At 36.6% G+C, this 26,917-nt stretch overlaps 1 protein-coding gene across 11 annotated transcripts in view; it reads left to right on the forward strand.

Annotated features, from left to right (window-relative positions):
* ST7 (suppression of tumorigenicity 7) overlaps positions 1-26,917 on the forward strand; it is a 248,100-nt gene that overhangs the window by 35,842 nt on the left and 185,341 nt on the right. The window contains exon 1 of one of the 11 annotated variants that reach the window (XM_042922805.1): positions 12,868-14,839. The exons of 8 other annotated variants lie outside the window; for them this stretch is intronic. In XM_042922805.1, the coding sequence (XP_042778739.1) occupies positions 14,827-14,839 (13 nt within the window). In that variant the 5' untranslated portion in view covers positions 12,868-14,826. Of the gene's footprint in view, positions 1-12,867; positions 14,840-19,271; positions 20,653-21,204; positions 23,077-26,917 lie in introns of those variants that run through there. 2 more of the 11 variants (XM_042922796.1, XM_042922815.1) reach the window with 2 other exon arrangements.

Here is a 26,917-nt window from a genome sequence, read left to right on the forward strand (position 1 = left end):
TTAGAGCAGTGCTATCCAATAGAACTTTCTCTGATAATGGAAATGTTCTATAATATAGTGTCTATTGAGCATATGTGGCTGGTGCAGCTGAGGAACTGAATTATTTTTTATTTTTTATTTTTGAGAGAGAGTGGGAAAGAGAGAGATAGAGCGAGCATGACCACAAGTGGGGGAGGGGCAGAGGGAGAGAGAGAGAGAGAGAGAGAGAGAGAGAGAGAGAATCTTTTTTGTTTTTTTAATGTTTTAGTGCTTTTTATTTTTTTTAATGTTTATTTATTTTTGAGAGAGAGAGAGAGAGAGAGAGAGCAGGGGAAAGGCATAGAGAGAGGAAGACCCAGAATCCGAAGCAGGCTCTAGGCTCCAAGCTGTCAGCACAGAGCCCGACGCGGGGCTCAAACCCACGAACCATGAGATCTTGACCTGAGCTGAAGTCAGACGCTTAACTGACTGAGCCGCCCAGGCGCCCCAGAGAGAGACAGAGAGAGAGAGAGAGAGAGAGAGAGAGAGAGAGAGAGAGAGAGAGAGGGAGAGAATCTTAAGCAGGCTCCCAGCTCAGCACACAGCCTGATGCAGGGCTCAATCCCATGATCCTAGGATCACTTTCTGAGCTGAAATGAACAATCCGATGCTCAACTGACTGAGCCACCCAGGTGCCCCTGAATTTTTAAGTTAAATGTAAATAGCCATACATAGTTGTGGCTACCATATTGGACAGCACAGGCTTAGAGGTAACTTTAACATTTTTATGAGGGAGAAACAAGTGGAGCAAAAAGGAAAAGTGATCTTTGGGATTTTTTTCAAGCAGTGTATTCCTTTAGGGGTTTGTTCTATATCATATCATTTTAGTTTTATGTCCAATAAAATAATTGAGTTATTGGGAACAGCTTCTTTGGAGCTTTGTGTGACTTATTTAAGATGGTAGAGAAGTACATTGTTAAGGTTGTGAGGGTGGTATTGTCCCACAACACCATATGGAAATGTGTGTGTGGGCTTTGTGTTGTCACGGTGACTGGTCAGTGTTACTGGCCTTGAATGCCTGGAGGCCAGGAATGTTAACTGCATTATTATCCTGCTTAAAATGCCCATAGTACCTTCATTGAGAGATACTGTTGGATCTTTTTGATGGTAAGAGTTATATTAGATTTAGGAATCCTAGCAACCCTTTGGTTTATCTCCTCTGAAAAACAGACATCTGGAACACATTCTCCAAAGGTCTGGCTATAAGGTTTTTCTGTTCTGTAGCTTATGGTGTTCTGAGTCTAGGATTTCTTTTCAGCACCAAACGATTCAAAGAACATTTGAATGTTGGAAATGATGTTGGAAAACGCTGAAGGAGCTATTTAATGTTTGTTTAGAGCCAAAGCAGTGAAACTGGCACCTTATCTAGTGTGTGTAAAAATCCATGGGGATGATTGAAAAACCGTTCTGCTGCAAATGAATGGAAGAAAACAGGAGCTCTAATTGTGGTCAGCTGAACCCTACCCACACAGTATTCACTTTTCTCGCTTTAAAAGACAGATTGGTCAAACTACTGGTATTGTATAGAAGAATGCATGTATTTATAGAATATATTTCCAAACTTAAAGGCACTTTTCTTCCTGAAAGAACAAAGTATAAATGAAACTACCAATGTTAAGTGCAGGTGAATGGTTTTACTGCTGTTTTCTGTTATGGTCCCTGGAGCACAGATCTGTTTTCCTGGAAAGGAAACTTTCACTTGATAAATGGGCTGGAACAGAAGGTTTTATATCTGCGTGAGTTACAGAAAGGACTAGTAGTCAGTAAAGGTGATAAAATTGCAGATGTCAGGTAATGACACTTTCAAAGGCAATCCATGTGGGTTGTTGACAGAGCCTGCAAGCCTTTAAGATTGTTCCTGGGCCACGCTTGGAAGAAGATACTTCTTGTGTAACTGTCATAGTCACTTGGGACCATTTTTGATACAATCTGGTGTTATTATGCTTTTTTTTCTTTTGTAATTATGGGTGATTGATTATTGCATTAATGTCAATATAGGGGGTATGTTAAAAAAAGGAAAAGATGAGCAATTTTTCTTATTTTTCCCCCTCAGTGCTATAGTAATGGTCCTTATCTTCTTCTAATAAAAATATAATCTGATGTCTCTGTTTTGCCTAAAGACAAAATATAATATATGGAAATCTGAAAAGATGTTCTATGAAACATGTTTTCTTAAACATTGAAGTTTATCTAATTTTAGCTGGAGATCAAGTAAGAATATCTATTTTGGGAGGAGGATTTCAAGTTTCTAATACAATATTGTTTTTATACAGTTTATAAGCTATGTTAATTACTTTCAGTTAATAGCATGATATATGTTTAATGTAATCTATTTCAAATGCATTAAGTATGTAAAATCTCTGCTAGCTCCCTAAGTGTTGCAGTGTGTGTGTGTGTGTGTGTTTGTGTGTGCGCGCATGTGCATGCGCACATGTGCATGTATGCACTTATGCTTACATGTGTGTTTTAAAGGCAGAATCCCCTCATTATGAACCACTAAATGAAAAAATTGCACAAATCAATAATAACACAAAATACATTCTTTTTTTCTACAATGCCAGATGCATTTACTGAATTAGTTTTCTAGAATGTGATTTTTCCCCCACTGTGGTTTACTGGAGAACTTCTTTAAAAATTATTTTTTATTTTATTTTTAATGTTTCTTAGAAAGGAGTTCTAAATGGGTTGTCTGTAGGTCATAATTGTTACTTATTTGATTCATAACATGTGGAGAGTGTCTTTGCAGGATGACAGCACTCTGTTTAGAGATCTCCCATTTTCAGTTGTCTATAAATCTGAGGTCAGGGTGTCTTAAGATGATATGGTCATTGTGTATTGTCTACTTTTTAGTATTGAGAAGAATGACTTTTACGATATCTCATTATAAATTCTATTTACGTCCTTCCTCCATTCCTTCCTTCATTCTTTCTGTTTCTTTACATATTTATATGGATGAATATTAAATAGTATGGATACTATATTTTTGGTAGAATAACTGGATCCAGATGGAAGATGATTTCCTTTTGGATATATAGCAATAAAATGATTTAATTAAGGAGGGAAGAACTCAATGTCCTGACGATGATTTCTCAGGCAATTATAATTAGAGGTCTAGGGAGACAGCTACAGAGTTCTTTGATCTTGTTTTTGTATTAAACATTTGGCTCAGAATTTTACCATTTCACCATGTTGCCCATGGTGTCTGGAGAAACACAATAAGCTATTCAGCTTGTTGACTCTCTCAATTCAGAAATATGTTGTGTATATGGAAAAGAAATGAACAGGGGCGCCTGGGTGGCTCAGTCGGTTAAGCATCCGACTTCGGCTCAGGTCATGATCTCACGGTCCGTGAGTTTGAGCCCCGCGTCGGGCTCTGTGCTGACAGCTCAGAGCCTGGAGCCTGCTTCAGATTCTGTGTCTCCCTCTCTCTCTGACCCTCCCCTGTTCATGCTCTGTCTCTCTCTGCCTCAAAAATAAATAAACATTAAAAAAAAAATTAAAAAAAAAAAAGAAATGAACAGTCTGTAGAAATTTATTTTAACTCTGGAAAGAGGCATTTTAATAATTTGGAGTTTTTGACTGACTTTTTTTATGCCTTTTAACATAGAATCCATCAAGATTTCATGGCAAAGATGGAGAAAATGATTGTAACCATGTAATATATGAAGGTTTCTGTCAGTGTTCTAGTATCTCTAATATATCCTAAAGAATGCAATAAATGGTATTAGTTCTTGTCTTTTTCTTTTGTTGAAAGTGTTAAACAAGTATTCCTAGAATAATATTATATAATTTCTACAGTTATATATTTTTTGTCAATTCATATAAAGACATTTATACCATAGTGAATGAACCACCAAAAAAAGAATGGCTCAGTCCCCAGGCATTGACTCCAAGTACAGAAGCTTTCTGCCTCCCACATACTTTTCCCTAATTCTTTGAGTGGATTGAGGGGACATGTGCAACCGTGTTCTTGTCCTGTGCTCAGGGAGAAAATGTAGCAGCTACCATTGGACTGTCTCCCAAATGACTTAAAGAATCTATTTACCATTAAGAAAGCTATCTCCTGGGTCGCCTGGGTGGCTCAGTTGGTTAGGCGACCAACTTCAGCTCAGGTCATCTCACAGTTCATGGGTTCTAGCCCTGCGTTGGGCTCTGTGCTGATGGCTCGGAGCCTGGGGCCTGCTTCGGATTCTGTGTCTCCCTCTCTCTCTGCCCCCCACCCTCCAACACTTGCGCTCTGTCTCTCTCTCTCTCTCCTCTCTCTCTCTCTCTCTCAAAAATAAATGTAAAAAATAAAAATTAAAAAAAGAAAGCTATCTCTGAATAGACATTGATTCTCGATGATGAGTATCTGAAAATAAACTCTTGATTATAGAAATAAAACATTTATTTTCTTTTTTAATAGTTATTTTATTTTTTACATTTAGTGCACTTATACTTTATGTCAAATGTTAAGGAATGTCTGTGAGCCTTTATTATTATCTTGTGATGTTTTAGAGATAAATGCATTAGTATGACTTTAAAAAAGTACCCAAATTAAGAAAATATAGAAGTTACAGTAAACAATTAAAAAGATGACTTATCTTTCAAGGGCTATTTTGGGTAAAAGAAAATATTTACAGTACTTTAATCTGTATTTCTTTTTTTTTTTTTTTCCAACGTTTTTTATTTATTTTTGGGACAGAGAGAGACAGAGCATGAACGGGGGAGGGGCAGAGAGAGGGAGACACAGAATCGGAAACAGGCTCCAGGCTCCGAGCCATCAGCCCAGAGCCTGACGCGGGGCTCGAACTCGCGGACCGCGAGATCGTGACCTGGCTGAAGTCGGACGCTTAACCAACTGCGCCACCCAGGCGCCCCTAATCTGTATTTCTATAAAGACTTGATTCAAATGTATTTTGGAGTATTTTAGGTAGGTAGGTAAGGGCACCTAACATGTTTTATCTTTTTATTTCCTGAGATATTTTTGTAACATGGCTGTGTTTAAGTGTTTTGCTGCTGTATAATGCCTGGAAGTTCAATGGCCTCTGTATTTTGTTCATTGTCATATCATCTGTCCTCAGTGTATGCTTTTCTTTTCCTTAAACACACATTCCTGGAATCTTTTACATTCTCAATGAAATACTAAGACATAAGTCCTTGAATCTAATTTCACTGAAGTAGAATGTATTTATTAATACATTATAGTATTGACAAAATAACTTAAAATTTTTTCTCCATTTTGTTTGATCATTATTTACTCATGTTTTATTGCGAGAACTGAATCTCAATAATAGTAATTCATGTTATGTAAATATAAAATCTAATACTACTTTAACATTTGTAAAGAACACGGAAATCTAAAAGCTGTTGATCCTAAGTCTAGCCCCAGTTTCAACTCACTTCACCTTTAGTTATCTCCTATGATAAAGAGTCATAAATGGTCCCTGTTTTTCCTCTGTCTTTACATTGGTCATTATCATTAATATAAACCATTTCCAGTTTTCATGATTAGATATGTGTATCAGATTTTTATGAAATGCTAAAGGATTACTGATAAGACCCCATGAGATTTAGTTCCTTCTTTGCATATCACACTTCCTGCCCAAGTGCTGGTGGACTGTGGAAACAATGGCTAACATGGATCACTGTTTCAAGATACGGTATGCTGAATTCCCAGACATTAATTTAAAAATAAATTATGCTCATGAAAAGTATGTAGGGCATGTTTCTGCTAAAAAAAAAAGTCCTGGGAAAAAGTCTGAGTTGGATTGAGAAGATAGTGTTCCATATAAGTGACTCAAAGGACAGATATTTGTTATACTTTTATCTTTAACTTGGCATTTAATGTATTCAAAAGTTGATGCATTTTGTTTGTTAAACTTACGTATATATAGATCATAAATAGAAATGTTTTAGAGATATTTTGTTGTTTAGGTGAAAAAGTAAGAGTAATTTAATAATACTAATTCCTGATATTTCACCATTTACAAGGTGTTCTCAGACATGAAATAAGGGTAATACGTTGCTGACAGATTCACATATTTCATGTCTGAGAAAACTGAGGTACAGTGTTGCCTGAAGCAGGATTAAAAAGTGGATCTTGCTTTAATTCCAGCAATTTTCCCATCTTCTACCATTTTCAGAGTTGATTTATGGTAGAGTCAATGTGCTTTTTTAAAGGGCATTGTCCATATTTTGTTGGAAATAATAAAGCTTTCAAAGGAGAAAAGTTGTTTCAAGTTTGTCATTCTCTTAAATTTTTTAAAGTTTCAGCAATGAACTCTCTCCTTTGCAAGTTATTGTCCTTGTGCTTTAGGGTTGCTGCTGCCAGTTGGTAGCAGTGTAATATGGTCATGTATTCTGAATAGTTTGTACATTTTCTGAGATTCAAGGATTTTGCTTAAGCATGTCCATTTATTCACTCAACAAACATTGCTAGGCACTAGAATTACTGAAATTTTTATTTTTTAGAAAGCCTTTTAACTCATAATTAAAATTTAAATAATCTTTGCATAAATGCCATTTAAAGTTAATATTTCTCTACAAATTTACGAACAGAAATACACTGCATTGTTACCAATCCTTTATCCTTCTCTTGGCCAGTCATTCTGGCCCTAATTATATGTGTAGTTCTTGGTTACAGTATTTTATCTTAAGACTGATTTCTTAGCTGGTAGATTTCATAGCTTTCAGGCTTTTAGACTTACTTCACGTATAAAATGAAATGCCTTTTCTTTTTATGGAGTGAATACTTTTCATAGAGAGCTCACTCTACTTTTGCAACTGTGACAAAGTGAAAACCATCAGTAATTCTATTGCTAGATATATCCACTGTATGGGTTTTTTTTAAGTATTTTAAATTTTATTTGAAAAGTTTATTCAAAAAGGTGTATTATTTATGTATGTATGTGTATTTATTTATTTGCTTGAGAGAGAGAGCATGCACAAGTATGGGGAGAGGGGCAGAGAGAGAGAGAGAGAGAGAGGGAGAGACAGAAAGAGAGAATCTTAAGGCTAAGCATGGAGCCTGATGCAGGACTCTATCCCAGTACTCTGGGATCATGACGTGAGATGAAACCGAGAGTCAGATGCAAAACTGACTGAGCCACCCAGGTGTCCCTATTCAAAAACATTTAAATTGTGACAAAATATACATAACATAAAATTTACCACTTAACTAGCTCAGTAGTTATGCTGCCAACCTTTAGAACTTTTTTTATCTTGCTGGAGTGCTATACCCATTAAACAATTCTCCTTTTCTGCTTCCTGCAGCCTCTTGCAACTATCCTTCCACTTTCTGTCTCTGAATTTGAGTACTCTAGTACCATTTAAAAGTGGAATCACATGCTATTTGTCTTTCTGTGACTGGTTTATTTCACTAGCATAATGTCTTCAAGGTTCAGCCGTTGTAGCAAGTGTCAGAATTTCCTTCCATTTTTCCACTGTATGCTTTTCCAAAAAACTTCAAAATGCTGTATTATTCCTACTGCTTTGTATGTTATTTTTTCACACCTGACAATGTTGAAGATGCCTTTCTGAAAACATCGGTATTTACACACCAGTATGTATATGTCATTTCCATGGCTACCAAGAATAGCATCCGTGTTCTACAGATGGGGAAAGTGAGGCTTCGAGGTGAATAACTTTCAGTTTACAAGGTAGTAGTCTAGAGATTAGTAGAGACTAATCCAGATCTGCTTGATTCTGGAGTCAGACTGCAGCATGGTACCTCTATATCAAGGATGTGATTATTATGAGAAAATGAAGCAGTTTTGAAGACAAATTTCTGTGGTGCTGAAGGACTTGATTGTATGCTTTTGTTGTGGGAGGCATACAACTTGGATTTTATGATTGCAGAAGGCACAAATGTCTGTCTCTAAAAATTTCTTCCAAGTGTTGTATTTTCTCTTGGTTCACTCATATCTGTGCTAAGACTGGATTGTTTCTGAGATGGCTGCAAGTCCTGATCAGAAATATATTTTCAACGGCCTCTCAAAAAGCCAGAGATAAAACAGCAGAGAGGAAATTATCTGCCTGTTATCTGAAGGATAGTGAAAAGTGAAAAATGCTGAAATTCTCAGTGGCCTAAGTCAGATATCATGACTAGTGTATCTCATTACAAGCATTTTAGAGCTGGAAAAGACCACAGAAATAATCTAAACTTAATTCTTAATTTCATAAATGAGATACTGCCATGAGAAGGCCAACCAAAGCATTAAACTGTCCAGTTAGGATTTGAAACCTAAGTTTCTTGTTTCTCAAGAATTCTCTTTCAGCTTCTGTTGGTGAGCAGTGCCAGATGTTCTCATACCAAACTTGCTATTACTTTTTATACTATGAGTGTACTTCATATAAGTTTCCTGGCTTATAGTATAACTGAGGAGATTTGGAAATCTTTACTAATGGTTTCCATTTTTTTATAGAATTTTTGAGGGTTAGAGATGAATGTGGGTTGTAAATGTTTTTGTTGCCCTTGAAAGTTGATTTCTTACAATTGATTCAGCAATTACCACTAGTTCTAAGGCATAGGGAATAAACAAGGCAGTGTGGGCTATCAATACTCATGGTATCACTATAAGCGAAGGGGACGGGGGTGAAAGTTTTCTTGAGTTCCCAGCCCTGATCCAGCAAGCAGTTATTGATGGAATCCCATTACCTTTACGAGTCTTGTTAACGGCAGAGACCTAATTGAAGATCAGAGCTCTTTCAGAGAAAGGTCAAATCAACTATAGTAAAGATTACAGAACAGAGGTTGGCAAACTGTAATCCGAGGGCCACCTGTATTTGTATGGCTTGCAAGTTAAGTGTTTCTAGAAAAACTATTTTTCAATGATTGAAATCAATTCAGAACAAGAAAAATACTTTATGATACATGAAAATTTAAGAAATTCAGTTTCACAGTCTATAAATTAAGTTTTATTGGAACACAGCTGTTCTCGTTTGTATATGTGTTGTGTATAGTTACTTTTGCAATAAAATGGCAAAGTGAGGAGTTGTGACAGAGACTGGAAGGTCCCACAAAATCTACAATATTTACTATTTGGTCCTTTATAGAAAGAATGTGCTGACCCTTATAAAACAACCAGAATGATTTATGTTTTGGAGTACCATGGATAATTCGTGACTTTCTTTGCTTACCAAAAACTTGTGCTGAATACTACCGTATTTCTTGAAGAACTTCTCCATTGTTTTTTTTGTTTTGTTTTGTTTTGTTTTGTTTTGCCTCTGGGACAACCCACAGTAGTCCATTCATGACTATTTTTCATAACTATCTTTACTTATTTTGCAGCGATTCCTTTTGCCAGCCAGATGAACAGACCAAAATCACACAGTAAAGTCTGTGTTTTGCCTAAAGAAGCTTTCTATAGAGGGGTGTGTCTGGGTTGGGTATTTGTTTTGTTACCTGGTTGGTGCTTGATGGTCATCTGTCTTAGCTTACTTAAAAATTTTGAGATATGGAGGCAGCACACTCATGGGAGGAGTTGGTTTCATCTGTTGGAATCTTCAGAGAACCCTTTTTGTAGTGGAGTGCTCTTATGTTGTGGGGTAAGCCATGAGGTAGTCTTGGGGCTCGATAAGCAAAGCCAATGAAGAATGACAGAATATGAAAAGGAGTTGCCGAAGCAGATGCAGGCTGGCGTGGGTGGTAAGAAGCTCGGGAGAGCAGCAACATCTTAGGTAAAGTTTGTTCCAATTAAGGGGAAGTCGGGATGAGGCATAACATTAAGGCATTTTGACTCAACTCTGAGTCGTTGGTGAGGAGGGTGAGAATAGAGACCAGAGGGGAAGCCCCATGCTATTATTTCTGTAACGTGGAAAAGCAGGGTGAGCATTTATAATCCACCTCTGGGGTTTTAAAATGTGCAATGAAGTGAGTTATTGAATGGGTTGGAAATATGATGTAAATATTATGATAAGGTCATGGTTTTCAGATTTAAGAGGGAAGAGTGAAGTGGGAGTCATGCTCTTTCTCCTTCTCTGGGGAGAGAAAAGGGCTGTGGACTCACATTTTAGGAACTACTCTGGAGAGAGAGGACAGATTTGTCTCAGCCCCTGTGCTGTCACCTACAAACTTGGCACTCCCTGTCCAGGCCATCTCAGGCATGTCCTGGAAGTAGGGGTCTCTTTCAGAAGCTTTCTTGCTGACATCCAGGCCTTGTTGTCTTAAGAGGGGTGACCTTTACCATGAACCAGTTGGTAGACTTCCCAACATTTATTTCTTGTGTGTTTTGTGTGTGTTTGTATTCATCTACTAACCCCAGGCTGAGAGAAACAGTGTACCTGGAAACTGTTGGAGGCTCCCTCAGAGCCATCCAGTGTGTAAATGCACTGGATTTGGATGATACACCTGGCTCCCTGGCTCCCCACCCTTGAGGTGGGGCTATTCTCAAGGCTCCAGCAGGATGGAAGAGGGGATCATGTGGACTAGAGGAGGAACAGTTACCTGCAGGAGTTACTTGAGTTTTCTTTTCCAGGTGTAATTGGTTTACACTAGAATCCTAGATCGTTGGATTTGGACTAGATTTTAAGGATCATCTAGTTCAGCCTCCTCATTTTGCCAGCAAGGGAATGGACACCTACAGAGGTTCCAGGACTTAGAGAGGAAATGAGTGGCAATGTTGAGGCTAGGCCTCAGGTATCTTGATTCATTAACTATGCTTCTTCCAGCCTGAAACATGAAAGGCTGAATTGTAGCAGGAATCTGAAATGGGGTTCCAGGGTGTAATGCGGGGTGCTGCTAAGTCAGTAAGTTGGTGTTAGGAGAGTGGTCCCTGTGCCTCTGACGACTTATTGCTACTTGTTGGAGAGGACTGTGATGTAATTGTTGCCGGGGATGGTGTGTGTGTGTGGGGGGGGGGGGCTGCCTCTGGACGTACCAGAGAGTCTCCTTTGCTGAGAGTGAAATGGGGATAGAGAAGTTTCTTGGGGAGGAAGGTAAGGGAGAAGTAGTTGAAGGCCCTCCTCCTGAGTGACCTGTGTAGTTAGAGGAACTTGCCTAAACCCTTTAGAGGTCAGGAAAGTAGTATATACTGTGACATTTGGAGAACTGAAAAGTAGAGAGGGATGGACTTGGTGGCTGCTGGGAGTGTGGGGAATAGTTCTGGTCCTTTTATGGTTATAGCTTTCTGCTCTTGACTGCTTATTTCTGCCTAACTGGTGAATGCAACTCTCATTTTAACTATCAAAATGACTTAGGACATTATCTCTTTCATTCTGTTTCTTTGTTTAATCTTTCCATATGTTGGAATTGAACATAGACTATATAAGAGAAGTTTTATAAACTCTGAACTGAAATATTTGGGAAATTGCAGGTTTTATTGGAAAGAATGAACTAAGTTTTTGGAAATGTTTTTGTTGTTGTTGTTGTTTTGCTTCCATTTGTTGATCACCTACTCTGTAAAGGCAGTGTTACTGCTAGGAATTTATCCAAGGGATACAGGAGTACTGATGCATAGGGGCACTTGTACCCCAATGTTTATAGCAGCACTCTCAGCAATAGCCAAATTATGGAAAGAGCCTAAATGTCCATCAACTGATGAATGGATAAAGAAATTGTGGTTTATATACACAATGGAGTACTACGTGGCAATGAGAAAGAATGAAATATGGCCTTTTGTAGCAACGTGGATGGAACTGGAGAGTGTGATGCTAAGTGAAATAAGCCATACAGAGAAAGACAGATACCATATGTTTTCACTCTTATGTGGATCCTGAGAAACTTAACAGAAACCCATGGGGGAGGGGAAGGAAAAAAAAAAAAAGAGGTTAGAGTGGGAGAGAGCCAAAGCATAAGAGACTGTTAAAAACTGAGAACAAACTGAGGGTTGATGGGGGGTGGGAGGGAGGGGAGGGTGGGTGATGGGTATTGAGGAGGGCACCTTTTGGGATGAGCACTGGGTGTTGTATAGAAACCAATTTGACAATAAATTTCATATATTAAAAAAATAAATAAATAAAGGCAGTGTTATATAGGACTCTGAGATGGGCTTCGGTTGAATCCTGGCTCTGCTATGTTTAGTTAAGTGACTGATTTACCCTCCATGCCTCAATTTCCTCATCTATAAATGAGGACAATATCTTACAAGGCTGTTGTGAGGTTTAAATAAGTTAATACATGATGTAAGACAATGCCTGGTACACATTAAGCACTACTTACACTTTAGCTCTTTATTTACCTATTAGCTATTATCATGTCCCAGGCATTGACGGTAGGTCCTTTGTCAATTTATGAGCCACCAGAGGCTCAGAGAGATTTAAAAACTTAAGATTATCCAGCTAATAAGTGGCTAACGTGTGACTTGTACCTTCTCTGTCTGATTCAAAGCCTGACTCTTAACTACCCTGCTGGCTTTCTGAGCTGTGGCAAATCACTTAACTGTAGATTGTAGGCTTTTTAAAAATTAAAAAACATTTTTTTTATTTGAGTATAGTTGACACAACAATGGTACAATTAGTTTCAGGTGTTCAGTATCTCCCACTCCCTTTCCCACATTTTGCCTATCTCCCCCCACATTACCCCACCTTGCAAATCCTCAGTTTGTTCTCCATATTTACAGGTCTGATTCTGCATTTTGTTTTTGTTCATTCATTTGTTCTGTTTTTTATATTCCACATACAAGTGAAATCATATGGTATTTGTCTTGACTATTTTACTTGACATAATATCCTCTAGGTCCATCCATGTTGTTGAAAGTGGCACAATCTTATCCTTTTTAAGGCTGTGTAATATTCCATTATGTATATGTGTATATGTCTTATACACATACATGCAATACCACATCTTTATCCATTCATCTATGAAAGTATACTTAGGTTGCTTCTGTATCTTGACTGTTGTAAATAATGCTGGAATAAACAGAGCGGTGCATATATCTTTTTCAATTAGTATTTTTATTTTCTTTGGGTAAGTATTCAGTAATTGTAATTATTGGATCATTTGGTATTTCTATTTTTAATTTTTGAGGAACTTCCATACTGTTTTCCACAGTGGCAGCACCAATTTACATTCCCACCAACAGTGCATGAGGGTTCCTTTTTCTCCACATCCTCAACACTTGTTATTTCTTGTCTTTTTGAGTATAGCCTGTATAGTACAGGTTTTATATCTGTTTACCCATCTATCCATCTATCTTGTCTCTTCTCATTTGGATTTTTCATTATGTTCTCATTTTGTCAATAAAAGGCATTTCCTTAAAACATCTGTGATTTAAACAAGAATTATAAAATACTAAGAAGGATAAGATAAAACAATTGCTCTTAAAATAATGCCACTCAAATAATTAGATAAGAAGTTTAAAAAGCAACGCTAACAGTACTAAATTGTGAAAGACATAAAATGTCATTTCATGTGACATCTGATAATGGCTATCAGTGTTTCCACACACTTGTAAGTTTTGTGGACATTAAGACAGTTATTATTAGGCATTTCAGGTTAGCATTTAAAACAATTATGACATTACTGTTTTAACCATTTGCACATCTTAATTACCAGGAAGAAACTGTATCAAATTTTTGTAGCTCATGGAAAGCTTTCTAATCTCTACTCTAGATTAAGATAAAGAGAATTAAGGCCTGAGAAGTGAGACAGGGCTGCTTAGCAGCAGTGGCAGGTGAGGTTGATGAGAATTAACAGCTTTTGACTGTTAGCAGAATGGTGGTGTAATGGGATCTGCTTATGGTAATGAGGCATTGACTGGATGGCTGCGTGAAATGATGCTTTCTCATTTATTTTATAAAATTATTGGGGAGATCTGTTAAATGATGATCTTGAGCCCAGAATTTTTAGATTTCTGTAGGATACATACTTTTGATGTTGAGCTGAAATTAGCAATCATATTTTATAGTGCTGTAAACTTTGTAATTATCTTACTGAGAAACTTATTCAAGGTAGCAAAATAAAAGCAAAACAAAACCTCTCTAAACAACCAATACCTTATCTTTCGCAAAACAGCTGCAATTTAGGGGAGTATTTAATATATCTCTAAATTGGAAAATTGTCCAGCCACTCAAGTTGCTCAAAAAACAAACAAAAAGAAGCTGATAATTTTTTAAAGTTTATTTATTTATATCTTGTTTCTGAGCAATGTTAAGAATTATATCAAGATGAAGTAGCCACTGTTAAAGTTTACTTAAAGTTTCAGCCAGGACACGCTCAAGATCAAAACAATTGGCAATAAAGGAGAAGGTGGCTCAGGGTCTTTGCAATGTGACATTAAAGATTGTATCAGATAGAGTCTGTCTCAGGAATGACCATATGTCCTTTCCATCTGATGTCTGTTTCAGGACTCAGACAAATGACTTCAGGGTTTTAGATCTGCATTAGAGGATTGTTCTTTCATCACCTTTATTAGGTTTGGTTACAAATTAATCAGATGTGTTTCAAATGGATCAAGTGTGCATACTATCAAATGAATGGACATCATGACAAAACTATAAAAATTTGGATGATTACTCCTTTCAGGTTAAATGGGTTTGTAACATTGAGTACTAGGATGAAGTATAGACACCTACGTGTTCTTCTTTTCACTTAGAGAAAGAATTTTTCGCCCTAGTTTTAACTAACAATACAGGATTGAAATGGGAAGAAATAACGGTTCTTTTCTAACAGAGACTTTTCTAAGATGACTTTAAAAGAACAGGCGAAGGGGAGCAGAGCCACATCAGTTGTGGCTTGAGTTCGAGATAAGCAGAAGTGTGTGTGTGCTTAATGTCACATGGCAGGAGGCTTTCCCCAGAATAGTTTGCCGGCCCAGGGAGCCCTTTCATTTTGTGTCTGATAGAGCTGTACTTTGGAAAATAACCCGGTTCCCTGCCTATTGCTTCATTATGGATTATACAGGTAAAATTAAATTTAAAATATTTTCTAGTCATATAGAATTACTTAAAGTATTTTGAATTCATATATAAAAATTATGTTGATTGTGCTTGTTTTTTTAAAGATATCATGTATGAATTTGTTGTATACGAATTTTGATTAATTTAGTATATACACTTAAAGGAATTTGTCAGGCATGAGTTTGTTGTTTTTTCTATTTCAGTTTGGGTCATGCTCAAATGCAAACCATAATTAATTCTCATGTCTCCCCTCTGGGCCAGAAAGTTTAGAGTCCAAACATCTGAGTTCAGATTATGCCACACAGAGAATAAATATACACATGGTCTACAGAGAGCTTCTGGTTTCCGTAAAACATTTTTGGTTTTGTGGTAGTTCTTTCGTGCAGTGTGTCTTTCACATAGAGTTGACGTAATGAAGTGAGTTACAGAATTTCAGTTTTTATCCCAAATTTTCTGAGTATTAATGTGTCTAGAATTTTTGGATGGATAAATAGCCTCTTCCTTTTTAAGCTGCATAACCTTATTCTCAAAGTCTAGTTTCTGAATGGTAAATTGGGACAGGTTTGGAAATAAAGTTAAGGTTAGACTAACCATGGGTACTGGTTGCTTGATGAGTAAGTGGAGGATTCCCTTAGATTGGAGGGGGTGAAGGCGGGATGAGGAGGTGAGGTGATGATACGGAGGAATGGCCGTGAGCCTTTGCCAAAATTTGTGAGCAAATTCAAAATTAATTACCTTAATTCAAAATTATATTACCTTACATTTTTGAACTTTTGGGTAATGGTGGCACTGTTTTCTGACAGATTCCTTTTAAACTAAAGAATAAAGCCTTTTGGAAGCTTTTCCACCAGGGCGGAGGCCCACCTTCCATACCCAGTGGAATGACAATATAAGTGTGCTTTTAGATTAAGCTCTTCTTACATTCTCTATAAATGATCTCTGTTGATGTATGTGTGGATCCTTGACAATATGGTATCAAATTGTGATTTTTTGGTGAAATTGACAATTTAAAATGTAACTTTTAGGAGCTCACTATGTAAAGGAGTTCTGTGGTAAATATTTTTTTGAAAATAAGACATTTTAAAGTAACTATTTGCCCCAAGTCTGTTTTTTCTGTAAATCCATATTTTTCTATTTTAGAGTTTCTATAAAGCCAATATAATAGTGTGTGCGTATGTGTGTGCGGTGGTGGTGGTGTGTGTGTGTATTTTGAATTTTTTTTCTCATAAGTTAAGTGTGCCAGAATTTTTGTTCCACGGTTCAGAAATAAAATAGACAACTTTCAGAAGGCTCACTGTATGTGTGGTACCGTGTGGAAGTAGGAAGAAACACATTTTATAGCCATATGCAAAGAAGTGAAATTTCTAAAATCTTATCAGGGAGTTTTACAATGAGTATGTTTTCAATGATAAATTTGTACCTTTTTCCCAAAGAACAGAACCATTGATTGTTTCATTTTTCTATAGTTCATATATTGCCACTAAAACATTTCTCTGTTTTCAGATAATACTTTATAAACGTATAGATGGTATTCCAAAAGACACACAACTTTAACACGCTACTTAGACATCAAGAGGAGTACTAAGAGGATCACCTGCGTGGCGCAGTTGGTTGTATCTGATTCCTGATTTTGGCTCAGATCATGATCTCATGATTCCTGAGATCGGCCCTGCATTGGGCTCTGCACTGACAGCACAGAATCTGCTCGGGCTTCTCTCTCCCTCTCTCTGCCCCTCCCCCACACTCACGTGCATGCTCTCTCAAAATAAATAAACATTTTACAAAAATTAAGAAAAGAGGAATACTAAGAAAACTTTAGTGTGAGCAAAGGAGATGGCTCCAGAGAAATTCAAGATATGACACCTTCAAAATTAGTTTATGTATGTACTCTAGAGAGAATGTGTGGCTTAAGTTCTTATCACATTAATAGATAAACTAATTAAATTAGTTGATGAGGTAGGAAGCTATTTTGGATGTTGTCACCTATGGTGATTTTTATAAACATTTACATATTTGCAAATATAGGTATATTTAGTAAACTGTGAAGTGAAGAACGCATATGTTTTCAGTTCATGGGAGAATGAATTCTTTTGGATTTGGAAAAGAGAATTTATTTTACTGTCAGCACAGTTCATGAAGCGTAACCATATTGCACTTAATGACATCATCATGGCACTGAAGGGGTTGTCATCCAATAGAAAATGGTTCTTGATGATTCAAGAATAGATTTATCTTTTTTTTTTTTTTCTTGGAATGCTCTTTCTCCCACGGGGTTTCCATGTTATCCATGTGGTTTCCTTTCATTTTTTTTCAGGTCTCTGTTGAAATGTCATCTTTTAAGGGTGGCATTGCCTGACAGTTTTATCTGAACTAATAACCCTCACATTCAGTCATTCCTCAGCCTTGGGTTCCTCTTACCTTTTTTTGTAACACATGCTGCCATCTGACATATTACATATTTGCTTGTCTCACCCACTAGACTGTAATCTCCATAGAGGAGGGAGTTTGTGCTTGGCTGTACCCCTAGAGTGCAGAACAGTAAGCTCCCAACAGTAAGTTGTTGAGTGATTTATGAATGGGGTTTCCTCTAAAAGTGACTATTGACTTAGTTTAAGATTTTCACTACTGTCTTTGTTTATCAACAGTGTTCTGATTTAACAATGATTATTTTGGCTACTAAATCATTTTGAATATTGATCTTTCCTTTCATTGCTAATTTTATACTAAAATTAACAGTATTCTCTTTGCTAATAAAAAGGGCAAGGTTACAGGCAAATAGACATAATTAGACAGAATTGATAGTTCAGAGTTAATTTTGGTCTTGGAATGTATTATGTGATTTTTTTTGAGGGGTGGGGAAGACATCAGATCAGTTTTATTTCATTATATTTTCTTTAGGCAACACATTAAAATTTGTCTTCATTTTGTGAGCTCATGCCAGGTGCCTAGAAGTGAGAAAAATAGTAAACTAAATTTTTGGAATCTGTTTTGTCAAAGATGGGCCTTCAGTGATATGGATTCCAACATACTAAAGTACTTAGAAATACCTCAGGCCTCCAGAGGTTATAGAAACCTTAATAGGAGTCAGAGGCTGTCATTTGGGTACAGTTTTGCTGGCAAGTGAGATATCTATTGTTTTAACATACTGACCCTGGTATAGTTATCTAAAAAGTTGACTTCTTGCAAAATATTGCAGCCTTTAACTTACTCTCAGAAGTCAGTGCCAAGAAATAAATACAGGCACTCAGAAAAGTGCATTTACATATGCATATGTACACCTTCACGTATGAGCTGAGAGGAGCTACATCAATGACTTGGCAAAGCAGTTATTGCCTATAGACTGTGGCCTCTGGTGGAAAATATCTCTTACCCAAGATCATCGTCTCATTCTACTTTTCCTCTTGCCTTTCTTCTGGCCACATCCATCCACCGTTTGTGTGACTATTCATGTACAACATCTGGTATGCAATTTAAAATAGATCTTACGTAAGATAATATTCTGGCTTCAACCCTTTTGAAGGGTATTGCCTTTTGTACTTCCCTACAGTTATATCTTAATGCCATTATTGATATTCTCCACTAGTTGTTAACATGACTGATAATTTGGGAGGATGCATTTTTCTTAATTCCTGCAATTTTTGGCATAGTTCTTTCTGTCATTTTTAGCTTTCTCTGGTGACCTTTCTCTTTTAAGAATATTTTTGTCCACATTTTCAGTTGATATCTATTTTCCTTTTGTTTTAGTTGAATACTTAAAATATAATTTTAAGTATTTGTTAATTCTCAAGAAGTATTATGGAAGAGCAGTTAAGAGCAAATGCTTTGGAACCTACCTAGATTTGAATCCCAGCTTATGTTCAGTACCTGTGTGACCTTGGAAAATTATTTCACCATTTATCAAATGTGGAAATTAATGGTATCTACATTGTAGGATTGTTACAAAGATTCAATAAGTTAATTCATGTAAACTTCCCAGAATAGTACCTGGCACGTAGTGAATATTCAGTAAATATTAGTTATTGTTATTCTTTCCTACAACAAAATATTTGTTCATTATCTTATGTAACATCATGGCACTGGTTTAGCATTTCAGTAAGCAAAGGTCAAGTTACCTTGAATAAATTATTCTATAACCACACAATGGAATATTAGGCAACTATTAAAAAGATGAGATGGATCCACATATACTGACCAGAAAAGCTATTAATGATGTTTTTAGATGGTAACTTACAGTTTCACATTCCTATCAGAATTTAATGTTTAAAAACTATATTATATGAAGACACGTCTTTGTAAATCTTAAGAAAATACTGGATACATACCTTGGATGAATGGATAGAGAGGAAACTTGAGCTCTTGAATCTCCTATTTTATATGATTTTAAAAGTGTGGGATTATGGGAATACACACACACACACACACACACACACACACACTTTTTGTGCATTTCAGTGTTTTTAAAACATTAAAACAAAATTTCTTTCTTTGCTTCTGTTGGATAGTCTATAGAATTCTAGTTTCAAAAACAGATTTCTAAGAGTAAAGGTAATGCAGGAAGAGTTTTATTTATCAAGTGACAAAATAACAATATCTTCAATTATTTCCTTGTAAGAATAGAGTAAAAAGAAATGTGTTTGTTGGTCATATGTGCCCACTGACACACAGGTGTGTACAGCCTGTGTGCACACAGCCTTAAAATGACTGAGTCACTCTAGAAAAGGACAGGAAGGCAAAATAAAAATAAGGCCAAAGGAATGGGATAAGTGAAATATATGTAGATAATATATTCCTAGAGCTGTGGTTTTCACATATGAATAACAGTTGCAACATAACTAATAATGTAATTGCTGATGTTTGTGAGTTCACTGTGTGCCACGCAGTGTTTTAAGCACTTGCACTGTTATTTTACTGTTAATAAATGGGTATACTTGTGGGTGTATTAATATGCCCAGAATGTGTATGCAATAGTATACATATTTTCACGTAATTGTGATTGAGTTTACAACCTCTGATCTGTCAGTTTACCATAAGTGTAGAGAAAAAACGAGTTCTGTAGTTATTTTTAAAGGTAGTTTATTTTTCTCATTTCTGATATTCTTAATTCCCTTGAAAAGTTTAATTGCTGCATAAAACCAAGAATCTTGATCTTCATGATATCTTTGTGGTTAGTTGCTGTAAAGCCAATATTTAGATTTCTTTGAGGTCCTTGTTAGTGCTTGGTATTACAGGTTGAAGATCTTGTCAGGAAGGTGAATATATATGTGGCTCTTGGTCTTGTCCATGTTGTGACAAAGGAATTCCCCTTTGAATCGCCTGCTCCCCTGAAGCCCCTGGAGCCTCTGGCTCAAGCAGCGCAGTCCGTCTGTGCAGTTTCTCTGACGTCATCGGTGTATGCATAAGCCCTGCTATTGTCTTACTGCTACGGCAGGGCTGGGGATTGCAGTAGCCGCTGTTGCTGCTGCTTCCAGTCGTGCCCCTGCTGCTACCTAGTCCTGCCTCACTGCATCCCAGAAGAACCACGTTGGCTTGCCTTCCCCTATTGGATTTTCACAAGCAGCTCTTCGGGTTTTTGTGCTGTAGGAGACCTTGCTTTTCAATCACACGGGAGAACACTGAAGCTTGTAAGAGGAGAATCTGGCAGCTGGACACAGCTTGGACTGCATTGTGTGTCTTCATGACCCCTGCTGTGTAGTGGCTCATCTTTTCACTCTCCCGCGTACACTCTCCTTGATTTTATTTCCTTCCCTTTTTTTTTCTTTCTTCTGATTTTTTTAAAGCAGCCTCTGGAGCCAGCCATGTTTGGCACTGAATCTTCATGTAAGTAAATGGATCCCACTTCTTTGCTATTCAGAAATCTGTTTGCTGTCATGGTTTCGTTGGCTTGGACTTCATATCACATTGCCATAGGTCATTAATAGACTTTGTATTTTGGCTCTAATTACAAAGGAATTGGTCTCAGGGAAGGGACTCCTCCTTAACTGGGTTATTCATCCTTAAGGCCAGGGATGTCAGTGTGGCCAAAACCAGGCCTTCAAGAGGGAGGAAGGAAGACAGGAATCCAGGCAGTCTCCCCAGAACGTGTTAATTGATGGGATCAAGTCTGTCACCGATCTGTTGTTGTGGGTTCTATAATAGTCCTTAAACCCTAAAGTAGAAACTGGGAGGATCTGAAATGATAGTGTTTATTAGAAAGGGAAAAAGGGTTTACAGTTTTTATTTAAAAGGACAAAAAGGTGTCATTATATCCTCTTCCTCCATATTTTTACAGAAGCATAGGAGTAGATATTATATGCAGATTTAAAGAATAAGAAGTAAGTTTTATTGTAAAGATTTTTTTTTTTTTTTTTTTTTTTTTTTTTTTTACACAATGGTTTCAATGTTGATATGCTGGCTAACGTCACAGTCTAGCAGCATCGTATCTGTCTTAAAACTTATACAATGAAATTGCTGTGGTGCAGAGCAGGCCCTGCACAATGGGCTGGGCTGGACAGCACTTGTAGACAGCTATAACTGGTATTAGCCTAACTAATTTGAGGATTATTTAATGTTGGATATAGAATAATATAACTTGTCCATGCAGTTATTCAGGCTTTGCAGAATATTTTGTCATTATCCATAAGGAAAGGTGACAGTTAAGTATTTCTGAAGAGACTCAACCTGCTAGCCCAGAACATTAAAAATTGACAAGATATTACCTTTGTGGGGAGAAGAAGATTAGGGCAGCAATTTAAGAAATGCATTTCTTAAGAATTTATAATCCAACATTTTCTTTCTGATCTTAGGTGATCACTGCATCTATTTGTGTGCAACTGATGGTTATTCTAGAATAGTTGTATTTCAGGAGAGCTTATAATCCTCAGGTTTTTTTTGTTTCTTGATTGGCTTTTTAAAGGATTATTTTTGTTGTTTCACATGGAAGCTTCTCATTGCTGAAATTAACCACACTGACTAATCAAGGTCAAGAAAGAATAACAGTGAGACAATGTTGCATTCGGCATATGACAATATTATTTTCTAAAAATTAAAAAATATTTTTTGAATTTTCACTTAATGGTACAATTAGAATTATTGTCACCCAACAAGTAGGAACAGATTATTAAGTGGAAAAGACCTTCTACAGTTTCATTTTAGTCATGGAATTTTGTTTATGTAGGAACTTAGGTATGGACAGAGAGATTTACTAAAGGGAAATTAGTCTTAATACTTTTTTTAGGTGAAAATAGAAGTTGAAGCTCATGTGGGAGTCTTTGGGCTCTTGGACTAGGGACTCTAACATTGTCTGGCCAGATTTACTTAGCAGACACAGCCTTGCCTGGTTATCAAACTTGATCTTTTAATAATGTCAACCATGTGCTATGTGATATGTTTGAAAACTGCTGGTTGCTTTTGGTTTCTGGAGCTACCGGATTACTGAACAGACAGAATACCATTCAGAAGACAGAACACCATCATGCAGATGTTTGCATTTTTTTAAACCTAATTGAGTATTAAGTTTTGCTTCTTGTTTATCACTACAAGACCATAGATAGGTTTGTACTGTCAGTGGTCATTAAGTGTTGAGAATGGACTGCCTTCTTTTGATAAGGAGATGCCCTAAATCTATACTCAGAGTTATGACAACTAATGTTTTGAGATTAGCTTTCTAGACCTTTAATTTTTGCCATTTGGAGGCCTTATAGGCTGAAACTGTCCATATTTAGAATATTCAGAAAAATAAGCCACATTTGAAGTTCTCATTAGTTCAGAAGGGATCTTCAAGACCAACTAAGACATTCTCACTAAATTTTTGTAATAAATACTTGTTTATCTACCCTGTGTACAATGCTGTGCTAGATCCTGGAAAGGTCATTATTTTCTAACATATTCTGATTTCATTATTCTTATTTTTGATTTCTGATTGTACTACTTTGCTTGTATCGGATGATCTTACTTTTAAAAGCGAAGGATGGTTTACAAAGGATAAAATGTGTAACTCAAAGTGTCTGTAAGCTTTGTAAGTCAAAGCTCTGTAAATTTTTGCCTATGCTTATACCCATGGAACCACGCCCCAGATTATGATACAGAATATTTCTATTACTTCAGAAAGTTCCCTTGTGATGACCTTTCCCAGTCAAAAGGAAATCACTTCTGACTTCTGTTGCTTGTAGAGTCACGTGTAATGGCTCTTGTAAATTTTCTCTTTCCCTTGCTCTTTGCCTATAAGAGAAGGAAATGTCGATGTCCTCATTTTCAAGTACTAGAGTAAGTTGATTTTATGTTTCAGACCTTTGTAGTCAGGAATTTGCAGTAGCTGGTATCACGTTATAACATGTTCTGTCTCACTAAAATAGTATTGTTTGATGTATAAATACCAAAAAGACCCCTCCCCTCCAACATACTCATACAAAAGCCTTAAAAATGACAAAAAAATTTACCTGGAAGAGTAGACTCTTGTTCTTCAAATATGAAAACTTAAATAACCATGGCATCGGAATTAATAAATGCTTTGTCTTCCATTGTTTAAAAAAAAAACTTTTTTTTTAATGTTTATTTATTTTTGAGACAGAGCATGAACGGGGGAGGGTCAGAGAGAGAGGGAGACACAGAATCGGAAGCAGGCTCCAGGCTCTGAGCCATCAGCCCAGAGCCCGACGCGGGGCTCGAACTCACGGAGTATGAGATGGTGACCTGAGCTGAAGTCAGAGGCTTAACCGACTGAGCCACCCAGGCGCCCCTGTCTTTCATTGTTTTAATGAATGTCTTCTGTTAGCATTCTAGTGAATACCTTTAACAATGCCAGTGTCAGTTTTTCTGACTTAGTGGATCTGAATCTCCATAGTTTTGTAGATTGGGCACAGTCTGTTTTGGGCCCACTGGAAAAAATGGAAGTGTTCTATGTTATATGTGGATTAATCCTTACAAAGCAGGAAGTGTAGCTTCTGTGGCTCTGTTACCATCTTGAAGTATTTCACTGAGCTTTCCCTTTACTGTAATTTCCCATGTCTAAAAATGGGAATAGTATGTCTTCTCTATCTGCTTTGAGGAAATGCAATTTTAGTTTCTGTGGCCAGAATAATTTAAGTTTAAGAAAAAAAGCACTATCAGTAAAGTTTTGTTGAGGAGAATAGTCCTTAAAAATGCATATTTTTGGTACTAAATTTGATTTAATGACATTTTAAGATCAATAAATTAAATTCCACAAAATTTTGACAATTTTACTTTTAAAATTTTATAAAGGGGCAGACATTTTTCATCTTTTCTCTTTATGGAATAAAGAAAACTGGTTTTATACTGCTGTCATTTGGTTACGTTCTTCTTGATAAAGCCAGTTATTCTCCAAAGTGTAAATACTTACAGTACAGTGAACATTTATTCAATTAACATTTACCTGGCTCAGTCCTCCTCCTGCCTCCCCTCCCACATTTGTATCTTTTTCAGTCCTCAAGGGTACCATTTAAGGTGTACTTTGGTGGGAATTGTACCCTGGTTTAACACATTAATATGTCTTCCAAAGAACCTGCCTCATTAGTCCAGTGAAGAGAGCAATATCTTTCCTTTTGAGAAACAGCATGCCTCTGGGCAAATAGTATCATTTAATCCCTCCTCCCCAAATTTTGTTATAGTCATAATACATTGAAAAGAACATCTAGGACATCTGTAAAGGGAAAAAGAAATCACTAACGTCCCAATAAAGAGGTAGGATTTTGTGAGCTTAGTGGTTGTGGGGAAATGGTGGCTGTGTATGTCAGGAGGTCAGTTCTCTTTAGCTTTGGTGTGGCTGGCCCTGCCATTCTGTGGATGTCTACATCACCTTAGGTAGGTAGATAGATGCCGGAAAGGATTTGTGATGTCCCATGTGATTTGTCTTTGAAGGACACCCAAAGTTCAGCTGTTGCCTTTTGTTTTCATTACTGATAAAGGCATTAAGTTGGGACTGACAGCTTCTCAATTTTAGTAGTGAGTGTGGTACTGTGTTTTTAAGAATAATGTAATTATCTCAAATTTTGAGCCATTGTGTGGGAGATAGTCAAATGAATATACTCTAGCAATATTAGGTCACCAAGAAGCTATATAATTAAACAGTCATTTCTTTGATAGAGAAACAAATGAGTCACACTCCTTTTTTTTTTTTTTTTTTTTAAACATGCATTTCAGGCCATTTTTGACAGCTACTCATACATGAGATTGAACTTGGGTCTATTGTTTTGGTGTAATTTTTGTGAATCAGTTGAGATGTTAATAGTTACCATGTTCATTCTAAAATGGCTATTCACAACTGGACCATTTTTCAATGTAAGTCCTAGTTCTTATGAAATAATTGTGTCAGATACTGCTGTTTTTGCTGTTAGTATGTTTGACATTCTAGTACTATATTTTGTTTTTATCTTTTTAGTTTCTGTCATATTGAACAAGATAATTTAGGTATACAGCCATTTCCCTTTCCTACGGCTTTAATCTGGCTGTTAGTGTTTAGTTGTATTGGATTTTAGATGCTTTCATCTTATTTAAAGCAAAAGTACAAATACTTAAGTATACACACAAAAACTTACCTCTCAGTCAGCACTCAAGCAGTGAGTGTAAAAGAAAAATATTATTCTACATAACTTTAGATAAGTAGAATGCCACAGATGCTAATGTCACAAATATGGGAAAATAATTATAGATAACTGAGGTTTACGTTAGGGCATGGTCATACAGGAGCCTGGGAAACTAAATAAAGCTCATGTAACATTTGACTTGTTTTACTATATTATCTTTTCTTTCCTTCTGACAATATAAGTTCTGATGTGATTTTTTCTTCTGGGTTTCTTGCCTGTTAATAGTTGATATATTAATTTTTAGTATCAAGAAAATATTTTAAACTTAGGATTGAATTTTTTTTCTTCTGATTATTTATGTGCTTATTCTGCTAATACAGAAATGGAATAAAAATACTCAGTGGTTATTTTTAAATTCTCATATTACTTATTTTCACTCGAATATTGGTTTCCCTAATTGTTAGTCTATAGTTTGTTCAGCAGAAATTACACATGAGTTTTCAGTGATCTGTTGTTTTCATTGTCACAATAGACCAGATTCATATCCTGTATAAACCATGGGGAGTCTATGGGGATAAATGACCATATATGGAAACTTTCCCCATAGAATCCCCATGGAGTTACACAGGATGTGAATGGGATTCATTGTTGTTATGGATTCTGAGTTGGAAAAGTCACTGCTAGTGTGTATTTTTAACATTAATAATAGTCATTCCATTAAATTATGTTCAAATACTATTAAATTTTTATTATAAGACTATATGGAGCACAGGAATATGAATTGTCATTTTCAAAATTGTTTTTCAGAGTATTGCTATCCCACCATTTTCCCCTAATAAATATAAAGCTTTTATTAACATGTTTATTGATGTGTCAATTAGGAAATGCACAAATTTTGAATGAAAGGTTCTGTGATGTCATAATTGCTATGCTAGAATAGTAAATTGTAGGGGCGCCTGGGTGGCTCAGTCGGTTGAGTGTCCGGCTTCGGCTCAGGTCATAATCTCACAGTTTGTGGGTTCGAGCCCCGCATCGGGCTCTGTGCTGACAGCTTAGAGCCTGCAGCTTGCTTCAAATTCTGTGTCTCCCTCTCTCTCTGCTCCTCCCCCACTCATGCTCTGTTTCTCTCCTTCAAAAAAAAAAAAAATAAAAACATTTAAAAACATTTAAAAAAATAGTAAATTATAATATTTCCTGTATGGAGATTTTGCTTTTATTAATAATGAATTCTCATAATTGTGAACTAAAAGACGGAAGATACAGTTTAGCATATGTTGTGGAAATGGCAGCAAACATGTGCCAGATTCAGTGATTAAGTGTAGATACTATGGTGCTCGATTGTCTAGTTTCAAATCTTGGCTCTCCTGTGTTCTACCAAGGTTTGGTCACCTGTCATCTAAGCTCTTCTGTCTCAAAATATGGCTTATCCAATGAATTATTGATGTTAGGGGTATATCCTTTTTTGGGCCAGGACATTTATACCAGGGTGGGGCTTGTCAAAGGTTATCTGTGGAGAGTAGACTCCAGCAGTGGGAAAGACTGGCTAATGAAAGGGAAGAGTCACT

The sequence above is a fragment of the Panthera leo genome, chromosome A2 (assembly GCF_018350215.1).
Source record: "Panthera leo isolate Ple1 chromosome A2, P.leo_Ple1_pat1.1, whole genome shotgun sequence".
Classification (NCBI taxonomy): Eukaryota; Metazoa; Chordata; class Mammalia; order Carnivora; family Felidae; genus Panthera; species Panthera leo.